Below are 16,465 nucleotides of genomic sequence, written 5' to 3' on the forward strand. Positions count from 1 at the left end.
AGCAAGTTATAATTTATGAAGCTACAATATCATTCAATAATTCAAAATTCAAATAATACATCAGTCATAATACAAAAAGCGATCAGATTTTCAACAGGATCAGATTTTCAACAGGAGACATAATTTTGACAGAAAAATCACTGAATTCTTGATACCACAATATTTCATTAATGAACACATGTGGTTATGTTGAAAATAATCAGAATTTCTTAGAATGGTCAAATACTGATATGCTCAAAAACAGACAGGGCTAATAACTGCCATGAAACAACACAATACTCGTCTTAAGAAGATTGAACTCCGAAACTGTCCTACCCAAAAGACACACTGAGAGCACACGGTAGATGAAATTCTTAGAAACTAAACTGAATCTTTTAAAAGAATACTACAATACTATAATAAAGAATACTATAATAAAATATACTTACCTCTAATTACAGATATCATATACAAATTGAGTTCGACTATTTTCAAATAAATTGATCAACAAATAGACAGAAGAAACAAAAGTCGAAAGCAAAAAAAAATCTTTTCAAACCCAAAACCGAGGACCTAAAGCGGAGAATATGGAAGCATCTAATGAAAACAGAAAAAACAAGACTACTTCCAGAAAGTTAAAAAACCAATTGAAAAATGCAGTAAACACAATTAATTATTTAGCATTCGAGGTTTAGAAAAATCAAATAGTCATTCTCCTGTTCAGTGGACACAGTTCGCAGATTCGAAAAATACAAATAATTTGTACTAAAATGTCAAAACTATTTAAAAATAAAATTAAATTATAATATATGTCGGTACACAACACAATTTGTTTTTGATGAAAAAAATGCAAACCGAGTTCAAAGATTCAAAACATAAATAATTTTTTAAGTCAAAAATTTAGTTGCAACTATTAAAACTTTGGGTCTTTCCCATTATAGCCCCCCCCCCAGCTTAGTGGTCAGATGACCTATACCCCCCCCCATCATGTTAATCACACCATAATGGGGGGGTGCTATAATGGGAAAGACCCAAAACTTTTACTGAATTTCAAAAACTTTCACGTCAAAAAATTAATCAATTAAAAATAAAATAAAAATCTCTTGAATATGCAAAAGAGACTTTCAAAAAATTAAAACCAAAATACAAAAAAGAACCTCAGAAAAATGGAAAAGAACTGCCAAAAACGAATTATCATAAATAGGATTTCATAAAACAAAAACACCTCACGTTATAACAAGGCATTCAATGCCTGAATTATTCAAAGGGCGCCACTCAATGCACTGATTTTTGAAAAAGAAGTGCGCTTAAAGATCCAAAAAGCAAGAAATTATTGAAAAGCCAGACTAAAAAACTGAAGAATTTGTGCAAATTTTGAACTTGAAACGCGTTATCAGGCTCTCGAAAACACTGTTATCAAATTCAGAGGGTTAAATATTACTACAGCCTCAAATAAAGAAATATTCCTACAAAAACCAAATTACAAGCAAAACGACTGAGTCCATTGGGCGAAAAACGCCTAAAAGAGTTATTAATATGCGCCATTCTGTCAAAAAAAAAACACTTTTCAAATTCGAAAAGTCATTCACTTAACGCAGCGTATGATCAAAAAAACTTCTCTCGCTCAGAAACAATTAGTTCACACAGCAATTTTATTCTCTTTCGCTTTTAGGTCAAAACGTCGTCTGAAGGAATAGTTCTTCCGGTAAAAAAACCATCCGAAAACCAATACTCCTCTTCGAGTAGTAAAAACCAAGAGTGCTAATATAATCAGTCCCATAAAGTTGCAACGCTATCGAACGATTCAGAGGTCAACGTTCAAATTTAACACATGCGTATATCTAGCAAAACACTGTCCATTTGCATGCCCTGAGCTTTTCGAACGTTCACTGCGTTGAAACTTTATGGGAAATACTATAATAGCCCTGCTCAACTATCGTAGCTATTAAAAACCAGCCCCTAACCGCTTCGAATTCCTCTCTCGAGTCCTTTTCGCGCCGTAACTGGTTCATGAGGGCCTTCTGTTCTTCTTTCGATTCGGTCAATTGACTTTGTTGAGTTTGTAAACATTCTAACGCCCCAACAATTGCACTTGTAAGCGTAAAAACATCACCACTCTCGTCAGAAAGATTGTGATTTCTGAAAAATACTAAGACTTATATTTTCCCAGATGCAATTGGTAGTAAAAATCACAAAATAGCGTACGTGACAAGCTGATGCAAAGCACTTCTGATTTCGGTTGCCCATGTTGTTACTGAGTCATTAAAGTGTAGCCCTGAATTGCCCCTTATACTCTCCAAATGATCCATATCTGTTAAATCGTCCAAACGATCGATAGAATTAGTTTTAAAAACAGTCTCTGCAGACGCAAACAACCGAGAACGATCATTGCTGTTTCCAGATCCAAAAGACGGAGGTGTCTTTGTTGGAGAGTCGAACATGTTATCTTCGTTATACTCCATATTTCGTCATCCCACTTAACGGACCATTCTTATCTGACAAAACAGTCCATTTTTAGACTTTTGGTGTGTAAAGAAAATAGGGATATGTTCAAAAAATTGCGTGAGGGTCATTAATTACATACGTAAGCTCACGTGCTGCATAATATATTCAACTTTCTTATACTCACAAAACATCGAAAACGTTAGTTTTCTTCATTATAGCGCGACCGTAAGTAGATTTTGTCTTAACATTTGGTCATTTGTTAACTAAAGCCATTTTATCACCAGGAATTTACTCAATATGAAAGAATAAGGGCAGAAGTCTATCTATCTATCCATCGAGTCAACCTGTTCTAGAATTTGTTGGAACGATGCTCTTGTATAATAGATAAAAAAGTGCTCTACTCTATAATCAGTGATAACAAAGGTCTACCGAAGAGAAGTATTCAACAGACCCTAATTCTAGCAATTCTAACTCACTGAAACTGTTCTGTTCTTCGTTTCCAATGAGAATGCGCGGAGCCAATCGTATAGTTTTCCAGCTTGCTACATTTCGCTGTTCTGATGCAGCACCAAGTCTCGCTATAGAGGCATCACGTTTAATTTTAGATTGTAACAGAAATTCTATGTAACCTGTGCTATCTGCTACTAATAAGTTCAGGTGTTTGAAAACAGCAAAACGAGTTTTGCAAACAATTTTTCAATGAATTACTAACAAGTAAAGAACAATAGAGTTTCATCAAGAAAAAAAAACAACAAAAAAAAACAACGGAGTTTCATCACGAAAAAAATGCCAGGAGGGGAATGTCTCGTTATAGACAAAAATACAGGAACATGGCCAAAATCGAAAAATCCGGAATATGAATGTTTTTAAATAAATTGATAACAGATATAAATATGAGTTGTAAATAGGCTAAGTATTGTACATAAGGAAAAATTTTCGATTGAATTTTTTAGAATAGTTTCTAGAATTGTAGAAGTGTGATCTCAGACAAATGTAAATACACATTCATTTTATCTTTTGACAATTTGTGAAAGTTTTAACCTGAAGATGAACGTAAGGTTCGAAAAGGTTTGTTTTAAATATCGGGAGTAATTTTAATTTGACAAATCGGTTTCTTTTACAAAAAAGAACAATTATTCAATGAATTACCAAAACGTAAACAACAATGGAGTTTCATCAAGAAAAAAATGGCAGGAGGGGAGTGTCTCTTTATAGACAAACTAGTCAATGATGAAAGAGAAGTAGAAAATGAACTTGACATTCCAATTTTTTCTCAATAAAGTTTTCACAAATTAGGTTGATACAAAGGACACAATGTGAGCGCGCCAAATATTTCCAGCACAGAAGTTAGCCAAAAGTTTAGCTTCAGAACAGTCACACTGAAGGAACTCTATGATGCCATTGATTCACTCGACAACAATAAGTCATCGTGTCCAGCCATTTTTAACGCTTCGGCGATCAAGGCAGCAAAGTTTGCAATCGGAACCCATTTGAAGTTTGTTTTTAACACATCGTTAGTCAAAATATTTTCCCAGAAAACTTGAAACTTGCTTTTATTAGTCCGCTCTACAAAAACGGGAATGTAAAAATTTGTGAGAACTATAGGCCTATCTCAATTACTCCAATGCTTGCAAAAATTTTTTGAGCGTATACTTCTAAATCAGGTCAACGAATTTAAACAAAAAGAAAAAACTTTGAACAATACATATTTTGGATATCCAAAAAAATAATAAGTCAACAGAAGCCGAAACTTTACACTTGATCGAAGAATTACAAGAAAACTATGATAGGCTCAAAATTTCAGTTCCTCTTTTTATTGATCTAGCTAAAGGATTTAAATCGATATCGCACGAGATTTTTCTCAAAAGATTGAAGCGTACGGTTTTTCAGAAAGTGCAGTTGATTTATTTGCTTTATTTCTCAAAAACAGACAGCAGTATGTTAAGATTATTGCTTTTCACTCAAAATGGTCGGCAACACAGGGTACGGTTTTAGGGCTACTAGTTTTTCTACTCTACTTTAAGGATTTTCAAGAAAATGTACAAAAAACTTCGACATAATTCGATTTGCTGATGTCACAAGTTTCCATTTTAGCAGTAAGAATATCGACGACCTGAATAAATGTGTTTCTGGAATACTGGAGAAAACAGATAATTTTTTAAAGCAAAACAAATTAACCATTAGTTCCGATAAAACTGAACTTCTCTGTGTCTCAAAAGAAAATGAAAATTTTGATAAAAAATTTTTCGGCGGCAGGAAATTAAGCCACAATATCACTGCAGATACTTGGGTATAGTGATTGCTCTAAACTAAACTTTCATGTACAACTCAACAAAATCCTATCAACTATGGCCACAGCAGTAAGATCCATAAACCATATACGTTATCATTACTTCTGAAAACACGATTGACACTTTCAAATCTCTAGTTCTTTCCAATTTAACTTTTGTTGCTCTTTTTTTCAGAACTTGAATTTCTCTGCAAGCACTCAAATCAATCGACAATTCAATTGTGGAACTAAAGTTTGCTATGTGAAAAAAATTTTCGAGAGATCTAGAGATCTCTTAATAAAATATGAAATTTTGCCTGCTGAATTTTTAATAAGTCAGGTGAGTGTTTCAAAACTTAGGAATGATATTTTTTTGAGATAAGACAGCAATGAAAATTTTTTCTAGGTGGTAATGTCTTAGTAAGAAAAAATAAGAAAAAAACAACAGAAATGAACAGCTTATTGTTCTAAATTCGAGCAGTCAGTCATTACATAAAAGAACCTTCCAAAAATTGATTAAACTTATCAATTTATCAAATCACGCTCACAGTTCAACTGCATGTTAAAACAGCATCTGCTTCAACAATTCAAACTTGTACCTTTTAAACGGAACATTGGTGTCTTCAAAAATTAGTTTTAAGTTAAAAAAACGGAACCACTAAATTTGATTTTTCACATTGTACTAAATTTATATATGACATTTTAAACTTGTAATTATTTACTACTGGGTTATTTTTTCAATTTCATTGTTTAAAAAAACAAGTTTTGAAGTCCAAGGAAAAATTGAAATCGAAGGGAAACTTAACCTTTCTGACAATAGAAGGACGTGATAACATAATGCTGCAAGATTTGAGATAATTTAATTTAAAAAAAGACAGCTGCAGAGAAGAGCAAATTGTCAATTAAAATAGAATTCATATTAAAAAAACAAAATTTTTCACACATTGCGTTCATCGTCAGGTTGTATAATTGAAATGAGTTGATTCCAAAGCATATAAACATCTCTTTAACTATATCTATTAAATTTTAAGAAACAAATTTTTGAAATTATTTAGAATAATTTAAATATTTCCATATTCAGGAGTTTTTGAAATTTCCTGGTATATTGCTTTCTATTACTGACAAAAAGTTTTTCTTTCACTTTTGTCTGTTGTTAATTTTTACTTAATGCAGTTGACAAAAATTTGAACTAACACGTGCCAGATTAATTTTTGATTTTTGAAAGTACTAACACTTCAATGTCGACAATCTCCGTTAAACTAAGCAACAAGCTGGAATAAACTATGAAACACATACTCGAATAATTTAAAGAAAAATCTTAGTGCCAGTCAGTTTGAGGCTCGTAATGGAGAAAAAGACGATCCAACATAAAATATTGAGAAACTGATAAATAGAAGTTTGCATCAACTAAAGAAAAAAGAACGATAAATGAAAGGATTTAACACAGGCTCAGCACAATTGGATTGCAACTGGCACGATTATATGGACTTGATAAAGTACATAAAACGCTAAAGTGCTCCGGCTTCTTCTGTAAATTCCCGGTAGCAGTTACGAGAACCTCAATAAAATTCTGTCTCCGTTTCTCCAAAATTACCACGTGCTAAAAGCGAGAACATCTCGGTAGATGCCGGCGCAACATTAGACAATACCAATTTGAGGAAGATGATTTAGTAGTACCTCTTGATGTATAAAATTTGTACACAAATGTACCAGTTGAGGAGGTAATAAAAATTGCGGTTAAAAAATTGTAATCCAGTGAAAAAGTTCCTAAGACTCCATGTTCAGCTATGAAGAAATTTTTCAGACTAGCCTTAAGAAATGATCACTTGGAGTGTAATAAAATGTGGTACACTCAATCGGACTCTTCTGCCCTGGCTGTTCGCTGGCGGTAATTTTGACAAAACTGTGGATAAAATTTTTTGAAAAATACTTACATAAAAAAATGAGGAAGGGAGAACAAAACTCCTGACATGAAGGGAATGTGCATCGATTGTAACCGAATATTTATTTTCTGTGGGCAGGGAGTCGAATGCAAATCACGCAAAAACAGGTTACATGTGAAGTGCCAAGCTATCACTGACACGGAGTAAAAAAACATGCAGGAAATTGTATGGATCTGTTCCTATTGCACAGAAAAAAAGTACAACAGAAAACACACACGGGAACTATAAATAAAACAAGAGATGTATGGATAAAAAAAGTGTGTATTGTCAAGTAGAAGCCTCTAGACCACCTCGAGTGTGAAAGTCCTCTTCATGGAAACTTACAATTTACCCTTGAGAGATCCAACTGTTATGGAGATCTGGCATTCTTTGATCTGAACAAAAATTTAAGCTGTGAAACAATTTAAAGTCCCAACAAAAATGATCTTAAACCAATGTTTTTGTTCAATACAGAGAAATAATTACTCAAACTTTTGCAAGTAGACTGAAAAAAATGTCAGAAAGATTGTGATTTCTGAAAAATACTAAGACATATATTTTCCCAGATGCAATTGGTAGTAAAAATCACAAAATAGCGTACGTTACAAGCTGATGTAAAGCACTTCTGATTTCGGTTGTCCTTGTTGTTACTGAATCATTAAAGTGTAGCCCTGAATTGCCCCTTATACTCTCCAAATGATCCATATCTCTTAAATTGTCCAAACGATCGATAGAATTAGTTTTAAAAACAGTCTCTGCAGACGCAAACAACCGAGAACGATCACTGCTGTTTCCAAATCCAAAAGATGGAGGTGTCTTTCTTGGAGAGTCGAACATGCCACCTTCGTTATACTCCATATTTCGTCATCCCACTGAACGGACCGTTCTTATCTGACAAAACAGTCCACTTTTAGACCTTTGGTGTGTAAAGAAAATAGGGATAGTTCAAAAAATTGCGTGAGGGTCATTATTTACATACATAAGCTCACGTACTGCATACTATATCCAACTTTCTTATGCTCACAAAACATCGAAAACGCTAGTTTTCTTCATTATAGCGCGACCGTAAGTAGATGTTGTCTTATCATTTGGTCACTTGTTAACTAAACCCATTTTATCACCAGGAATTTACACAATATGAAAGAATAAGGGCAGAAGTCTATCTATCTATCCATCGAGTCAACCTGTTCTAGAATTTGTTGGAACGATGCTCTTGCATAATAGATAAAAAAGTGCTCTACTCTATAAATAACAAAGGTCTACTGATAACAAAGGTCTACCGAAGAGAAGTATCCAACAGACCCTAATTCTAGCAATTCTAACTCAATGAAACTGTTCTGTTCTTCGTTTCCAATGAGAATGCGCAAAACCAATCGTATAGTTTTCCAGCTTGCTACATTTCGCTGTTCTGATGCAGCACCAAGTCTCGCTATAGAGGCATCACGTTTAATTTTAGATTGTAACAGAAATTCTTTGTAACTTGTGCTATCTGCTTCTAATAAGTTCAGGTGTTTGAAAAGAGCAAAACGAGTTTTGCAAACAATTTTTTAATGAATTACTAACAAGTAAAGAACAATGGAGTTTCATCAAGAAAAAAAAACAACAGAAAAAAAAACAACGGAGTTTCATCAAGAAAAAAATGTCAGGAGGGGAATGTCTCGTTATAGACAAAAACACAGGAACATGGCCAAAATCGAAAAATCCGGAATATGAATGTTTTTAAATAAATTGATAACAGATGTAAATATGAGTTGTAAATAGGCTAAATGTTGTACATAAGGAAAAATTTTCGATTGACTTTTTTAGAATAGTTCCTATAATTGTTTTAAGTGTGGTCTCAGACAAATGTAAATACATATTCATTTCATCTTTTGACAATTTGTAAAACAGTTTTAACCTGAAGATGAACGTAAGGTTCGAAAAGGTTTGTTTTAAATATCGGGAGTAATTTTAATTTGACAAATCGGTTTCTTTTACAAAAAAAAACAATTATTCAATGAATTACCAAAAAGTAAAGAACAATGGAGTTTCATCAAGAAAAAAATGGCAGGAGGGGAGTGTCTCGTTATAGACAAACTAGTCAATGATGAAAGAGAAGTAGAAAATGAACCTGACATTGCAAATTTTCTCAATAAAGTTTTCACAAGTTAGGCTGATACAAAAGACACAATGTGAGCGCTCCAAATATTTCCAGCACAGAAGTTAGCCAAAAGTTTAGCTTCAGAACAGTCACACTGAAGGAACTCTATGATGCCTTTGATTCACTCGACAACAATAAGTCATCGTGTCCAGCCATTTTTAACGCTTCAGCAATCAAGGCAGCAAAGTTTTCAATCGGAACCCATTTGAAGTTTGTTTTTAACACATCGGTAGTCCAAATATTTTCCCAGAAAATTTGAAACTTGCTTTTATTAGTCCGCTCTACAAAAACGGGGATGAAAAAAATTTGTGAGAACTATAGGCCTATCTCAATTACTCCAATGTTTGCAAAATTTTGCCGAGCGTATACTTCTAAATCACTTTAACGAATTTATACAAAAAGAAAAAAATTTGAACAATACATATTTTGGATATCAAAAACATAATAAGTCAACAGAAGCCGAAGCTTTACACTTGATCGAAGAATTACAAGAAAACTATGATAGGCTCAAAATTTCAGTTCCTCTTTTTATTGATCTAGCTAAAGGATTTGAATCGATATCGCACGAGATTTTTCTCAAAAGATTGAAGCGTACGGTTTTTCAGAAAGTGCAGTTGATTTATTTGCTTTTTTTCTCAAAAACAGACAGCAGTATGTTAGAATTATTGCTTTTCACTAAAAATGGTCGGAAACACAGGGTACGGTTTTAGGGCAACTAGTTTTTCTACTCTACTTTAAGGATCTTCAAGGAAATGTACAAAAAACTTCAACATAATTCGATTTGCTGATGTCACAAGCATCCATTTTAGCAGTAAGAATGTCGACGACCTGAAAAAATGTGTTTCTGGAATACTGGAGAAAACAGATAATTTTTTAAAGCAAAACAAATTAACCATGAGTTCCGGTAAAACTGAACTTCTCTGTGTCTCAAAAGAAAATGAAAATTTTGATAAAAAATTTTTCGGCGTCAGGAAATTAAGCCACAATATCACATGAGTATAGTGATTGTTCTAAACCAAACTTTCATGTACAACTCAACAAAGTCCTATCAACTATGGCCACAGCGGTAAAATCCATAAACCTAATACGTTATCATTACCTCTGAAAACACGATTGACACTTTCAAATCTCCAGTTCTTTCCAATTTAACTTTTTGTGCTCTTTTTTTTCAGAACTTGAATTTCTCTGCAAGGATTCAAATCAATAGACAATTCAATTTTGGAACTAAAGTTTGCTATGTGAGAAAAATTTTCGAGAGATCTAGAGATCTCTTAATAAAATATGAAATTTTGCCTGCAGAATTTTTAATAAGTCATTTGAGTGTTTCAAATCTTAGGAATGATATTTTTTTGAGATCAGACAGCAATGAAAATTTTTTCTAGGTGGTAATGTCTTAGTAAGAAAAAATAAGAAAAAAACAACAGAAATGAACAGCTAATTGTTCTAAATTTGAGCAGTCAGTCATTACAGAAAAGAACCTTCCAAAAATTGATTAAACTTATCAATTTATCAAATCACGCTCCCAGTTCAACTGCATGTTAAAACAGCATCTGCTTCAACAATTCAAACTTGTACCTTTGAAACGGAACATTGGTGTTTTCAAAAATTAGTTTTAAGTTTAAAAAACGGAACCACTAAATTTGATTTTTCACATTGTACTAAATTTATATATGACATTTTAAACTTGTAATAATTAACTACTGGGCTATTTTTTTCAATTTCATTGTTTAAAAAAAATAAAACAAGTTTTGAAGTCCAAGGAAAAAGTGAAATCAAAGGGAAACTGAACCTTTCTGACAATAGAAGGACGTGACAACATAATGCTGCAAGATTTGAGATAATTTAAATTAAAAAAAGACAGCTGCAGAGAAGAGAAAATTGTCAATTAAAATAGAATTCATATTAAAAAAACAAAATTTTTCACCCATTGCGTTCATCGTCAGGTTTAAAAATGGAAATGAATTGATTACAAAGCATATAAACTTCTCTTTGACTATATCTATTAAATATTAAGAAATTAGTCAAAAGAACAATAAATTTTTGAAATCATTTAGAGTTCAAATCACATTTAGAAAAATTTATATTCATATATTACTAAACAATTACATCATTCCTTATTCAGGAGTTTTTGAAATTTCCTGGTGTATTGATTTCTATTACTGACAAAAAGTTTTTCTTTCACTTTTGTCTGTTGTTAATTTTTACTTAATGCAGTTGACAAAAATTTGAACTAACACGTGCCAGATTAATTTTTGAATTTTGAAAGTACTAACACTTCAATGTCGACAATCTCCGTTAAACTAAGCAACAAGCTGGAATAAACTATGAAACACATACTCGAATAATTTAAAGAAAAATCTTAGTGCCAGTCAGTTTGAGGCTCGTAATGGATAAAAAGACGATCCAACATAAAATATTGAGAAACTGATAAATAGAAGTTTGCATCAACTAAAAAAAAAGGAACGATAAATGAAAGGATTTAACACAGGCTCAGCACAATTGGATTGCAACTGGCACGATTATATGGACTTGATAAAGTACATAAAACGCTAAAGTGCTCCGGCTTCTTCTGTAAATTCCCGGTAGCAGTTACGAGAACCTCAATAAATTTCTGTCTCCGTTTCTCCAAAATTACCACGTGCTAAAAGCGAGAACATCTCGGTAGATGCCGGCGCAACATTAGACAATACCAATTTGAGGAAGATGATTTAGTAGTACCTCTTGATGTATAAAATTTGTACACAAATGTACCAGTTGAGGAGGTAATAAAAATTGCGGTTAAAAAATTGTAATCCAGTGAAAAAGTTCCTAAGACTCCATGTTCAGCTATGAAGAAATTTTTCAGACTAGCCTTAAGAAATGATCACTTGGAGTGTAATAAAATGTGGTACACTCAATCGGACTCTTCTGCCCTGGCTGTTCGCTGGCGGTAATTTTGACAAAACTGTGGATAAAATTTTTTGAAAAATACTTACATAAAAAAATGAGGAAGGGAGAACAAAACTCCTGACATGAAGGGAATGTGCATCGATTGTAACCGAATATTTATTTTCTGTGGGCAGGGAGTCGAATGCAAATCACGCAAAAACAGGTTACATGTGAAGTGCCAAGCTATCACTGACACGGAGTAGAAAAACATGCAGGAAATTGTATGGATCTGTTCCTATTGCACAGAAAAAAAGTACAACAGAAAACACACACGGGAACTATAAATAAAACAAGAGATGTATGGATAAAAAAAGTGTGTATTGTCAAGTAGAAGCCTCTAGACCACCTCGAGTGTGAAAGTCCTCTTCATGGAAATTTACAATTTACCCTTGAGAGATCCAACTGTTATGGAGATCTGGCTTTCCTTGATCTGAACAAAAACTTAAGCTGTGAAACAATTTAAAGTCCCAACAAAAAAGATCTTAAACCAATGTTTTTGTTCAATACAGAGGAATCATTACTCAAACTTTTGCAAGTAGACTAAAAAATTGTCAGAAAGATTGTGATTTCTGAAAAATACTAAGACTTATATTTTCCCAGATGCAATTGGTAGTAAAAATCACAAAATAGCGTACGTGACAAGCTGATGTAAAGCACTTCTGATTTCGGTTGCCCATGTTGTTACTGAATCATTAAAGTGTAGCCCTGAATTGCCCCTTATACTTTCCAAATGATCCATATCTGTTAAATCGTCCAAACGATCGATAGAATTAGTTTTAAAAACAGTCTCTGCAGACGCAAACAACCGAGAACGATCATTGCTGTTTCCAGATCCAAAAGACGGAGGTGTCTTTGTTGGAGAGTCGAACATGTTATCTTCGTTATACTCCATATTTCGTCATCCCACTTAACGGACCATTCTTATCTGACCAAACAGTTCACTTTTAGACCATTGGTGTGTAAAGAAAATAGGGACAGGTTCAAAAAATTGCGTGAAGGTCATTATTTACCTACGTAAGCTCACGTACTGCATAATATATTCAACTTTCCTATACTCACAAAACATCGAAAACCTTAGTTTTCTTCATTATATGGCGACCGTAAGTAGATTTTGTCTCATCATTTGGTCATTTGTTAACTAAACCCATTTTTTCACCAGGAATTTACTCAATATGAAAGAATAAGGGCAGAAGTCTATCTATCTATCCATCGAGTCAACCTGTTCTAGAATTTGTTGGAACGATGCTCGTGCATAATAGATAAAAAAAGTGCTCTACTCTATAATCAGTGATAACAAAGGTCTACCGAAGAGAAGTATTCAACAGACCCTAATTCTAGCAATTCTAACTCAATGAAACTGTTCTATTCATCGTTTCCAATGAGAATGCGCAAAGCCAATCGTATAGTTTTCCAGTTTGCTACATTTCGCTGTTCTGATGCAGCACCAAGTCTCGCTATAGAGGCATCACGTCTAATTTTATATTGTAACAGAAATTCTTTGTAACATGTGCTATCTGCTTCTATTAAGTTCAGGTGTTTGAAAACAGCAAAACGAGTTTTGCAAACAATTTTTCAATGAATTACTAACAAGTAAAGAACAATGGAGTTTCATCAAGAAAAAAAACAACAGAAAAAAAAACAACGGAGTTTCATCAAGAAAAAAACGGCAGGAGGGGAATGTCTCGTTATAGACAAAAATACAAAAACATGGCCAAAATCGAAAAATCCGGAATATGAATGTTTTTAAATAAATTGATAACAGATGTAAATATGAGTTGTAAATAGGCTAAATATTGTACATAAGGAAAAATTTTCGATTGATTTTTTTAGAATAGTTCCTTGAATTGTTTTAAGTGTGGTCTCAGTCAAATGTAAATACATATTCATTTTATCTTTTGACAATTTGTAAAACAGTTTTAAACTGAAGATGAACGTAAGGTTCGAAAAGGTTTGTTTTAAGTATCGGGAGTAATTTTAATTTGACAAATCGGTTTCTTTTACAAAAAAAAACAATTATTCAATGAATTACCAAAAAGTAAAGAACAATGGAGTTTCATCAAGAAAAAAATGGCAGGAGGGGAGTGTCTCGTTATAGACAAACTAGCCAATGATGAAAGAGAAGTAGAAAATGAACTTGACATTGCAAATTTTCTCAATAAAGTTTTCACAAGTTAGGCTGATACAAAAGACACAATGTGAGCGCTCCAAATATTTCCAGCACAGAAGTTAGCCAAAAGTTTAGCTTCAGAACAGTCACACTGAAGGAACTCTATGATGCCTTTGATTCACTCGACAACAATAAGTCATCGTGTCCAGCCATTTTTAACGCTTTAGCAATCAAGGCAGCAAAGTTTGCAATCGGAACCCATTTGAAGTTTGTTTTTAACACATCGTTAGTCAGAATATTTTCCTAGAAAATTTGAAATTTGCTTTTATTAGTCCGCTCTACAAAAACGGGGATGTAAAAATTTGTGAGAACTATAGGCCTATCTCAATTACTCCAATGTTTGCAAAATTTTTCGATTGTATACTTCTAAATCAGTTTAACGAATTTATACAAAAAGAAAAAATTTTGAACAATACATATTTTGGATATCAAAAACATAATAAGTCAACAGAAGCCGAAGCTTTGCACTTTATCGAAGCATTACAAGAAAACTATGATAGGCTCAAAATTTCAATTCCTTTTTTTATTGATTTAGCTAAAGGATTTAAATCGATATCGCACGAGATTTTCCTAAAAAGATTGAAGCGTACGGTTTTTCAGAAAGTGCAGTTGATTTATTTGCTTTATTTCTCAAAAACAGACAGCAGTATGTTAAGATTATTGCTTTTCACTCAAAATGGTCGGCAACACAGGGTACGGTTTTAGGGCCACTAGTTTTTCTACTCTACTTTAATGATTTTCAAGAAAATGTACAAAAAACTTCGACAAAAATCGATTTGCTGATGTCACAACTATCCATTTTATCAGTAAGAATGTCGACGACCTAAAAAAAAATGTGTTTCTGGAATACTGGAGAAAACAGATAATTTTTTAAAGCAAAACAAATTAACCATGAGTTCCGGTAAAACTGAACTTCTCTGTGTCTCACAAGAAAATGAAAATTTTGATAAAAAATTTTTCGGCGACAGGAAATTAAGCCACAATATCACTGCAGATACTTGAGATCGATTAACCTTATGCGTTATCATTACCTCTGAAAACACGATTGACACTTTCAAATCTCTAGTTCTTTCCAATTTAACTTTTGGTGCTCTTTTTTTTCAGAACTTGAATTTCTCTGCAAGGATTCAAATCAATCGACAATTCAATTGTGGAACTAAAGTTTGCTATGTGAGAAAAACTTTCGAGAGATCTAGAGATCTCTTAATAAAATATGAAATTTTGCCTGCAGAATTTTTAATAAGTCAGATGAGTGTTTCAAAACTTAGGATTGATATTTTTTTGAGATCAGACAGCAATGAAAATTTTTTCTAGGTGGTAATTTCTTAGTAAGAAAAAATAAGAAAAAAACAACAGAAATGAACTGCTAATTGTTCTAAATTTGAGCAGTCAGTCATTACAGAAAAGAACCTTCCAAAAATTGTTTAAACTTATCAATTTATCAAATCACGCTCACAGTTCAACTGCATGTTAAAACAGCATCTGCTTCAACAATTCAAACTTGTACCTTTGAAAAGGAACATTGGTGTCTTCAAAAATTAGTTTTAAGTTTAAAAAACGGAACCACTAAATTTGATTTTTCACATTGTACTAAATTTATATATGACATTTCAAACTTGTAATAATTAACCACTGGGTTATTTTTTCAATTTCTTTGTTTAAAAAAAATAAAATAAGTTTTGAAGTCCAAGGAAAAATTGAAATCAAAGGGGAACTTAACCTTTCTGACAATAGAAGGACGTGATAACATAATGCTGCAAGATTTGAGATAATTTAATTTAAAAAAAGACAGCTGCAGAGAAGAGAAAATTGTCAATTAAAATAGAATTCAAATTAAAAAAACAAAATTTTTCACACATTGCGTTCATCGTCAGATTGTATAATTGAAATGAATTGATTACAAAGCATGTAAACTTCTCTTTAACTATATCCATTAAATTTTAAGAAATAATTTTTTGAAATTATTTAGAATAATTTAAATATTTCCATATTCAGGAGTTTTTGAAATTTCCTGGTATATTGCTTTCTATTCCTGACAAAAAGTTTTTCTTTCACTTTTGACTGTTGTTAACTTTTACTTAATGCAGTTGACAAAACTTGAACTAACACGTGCCAGATTAATTTTTGAATTTTGAAAGTACTAACACTTCAATGTCGACAATCTCGGTTAAACTAAGCAACAAGCTGGAATAAACTATACAACACATACTCGAATAATTTAAAGAAAAATCTTAGTGCCAGTCAGTTTGAGGCTCGCAATGGAGAAAAAGACGATCCAACATAAAATATTGAGAAACTGATAAATAGAAGTTTGCATCAACTAAAGAAAAAGGAACGATAAATGAAAGGATTTATCACAGGCTCAGCACAATTTGATTGCAACCGCTACGATTTTATGGACTTGATAAAGTACATAAAACGCTAAAGTGCGTCGGCTTCTTCTGTAAATTCCCGGTAGCAGTTACGAGAACCTCAATAAATTCATGTCTCCCTTTCTTCAAAAGTTACCACGTGCTAAAAGCGAGAATATCTCAGTAGATGCCGGAGGAACATTAGACAATACCAATTTGAGGAAGATGATTTAGTAGTACCTCTTGATGTATAAAAATTGTACA

The 16,465-nt window shown here is 32.7% G+C and overlaps 1 protein-coding gene across 7 annotated transcripts in view; it reads right to left on the reverse strand.

The window, feature by feature from the left end:
- LOC142358248 (C-Jun-amino-terminal kinase-interacting protein 3-like) overlaps window positions 1-12,604 on the reverse strand; it is a 90,354-nt gene extending 77,750 nt beyond the window's left edge. For 6 of the 7 annotated variants that reach the window (XM_075409721.1, XM_075409702.1, XM_075409716.1 and 3 more), the window contains exons 1-2: window positions 2,185-2,470; window positions 1,944-2,118 (exon numbers count right to left, since the gene is read on the reverse strand). In XM_075409721.1, coding sequence (XP_075265836.1) covers window positions 1,944-2,118; window positions 2,185-2,441 — 432 coding nt within the window. In that variant the 5' untranslated portion in view covers window positions 2,442-2,470. Of the gene's footprint in view, window positions 1-1,943; window positions 2,119-2,184; window positions 2,471-12,318 lie in introns of those variants that run through there. The other variant, XM_075409696.1, reaches the window with a different exon arrangement.
- Between the last annotated feature and the right edge of the window lie 3,861 nt (window positions 12,605-16,465).

Source organism: Convolutriloba macropyga, chromosome 2 (assembly GCF_964194025.1).
Source record: "Convolutriloba macropyga chromosome 2, txConMacr16.3, whole genome shotgun sequence".
NCBI lineage: Eukaryota > Metazoa > Xenacoelomorpha > Acoela > Convolutidae > Convolutriloba > Convolutriloba macropyga.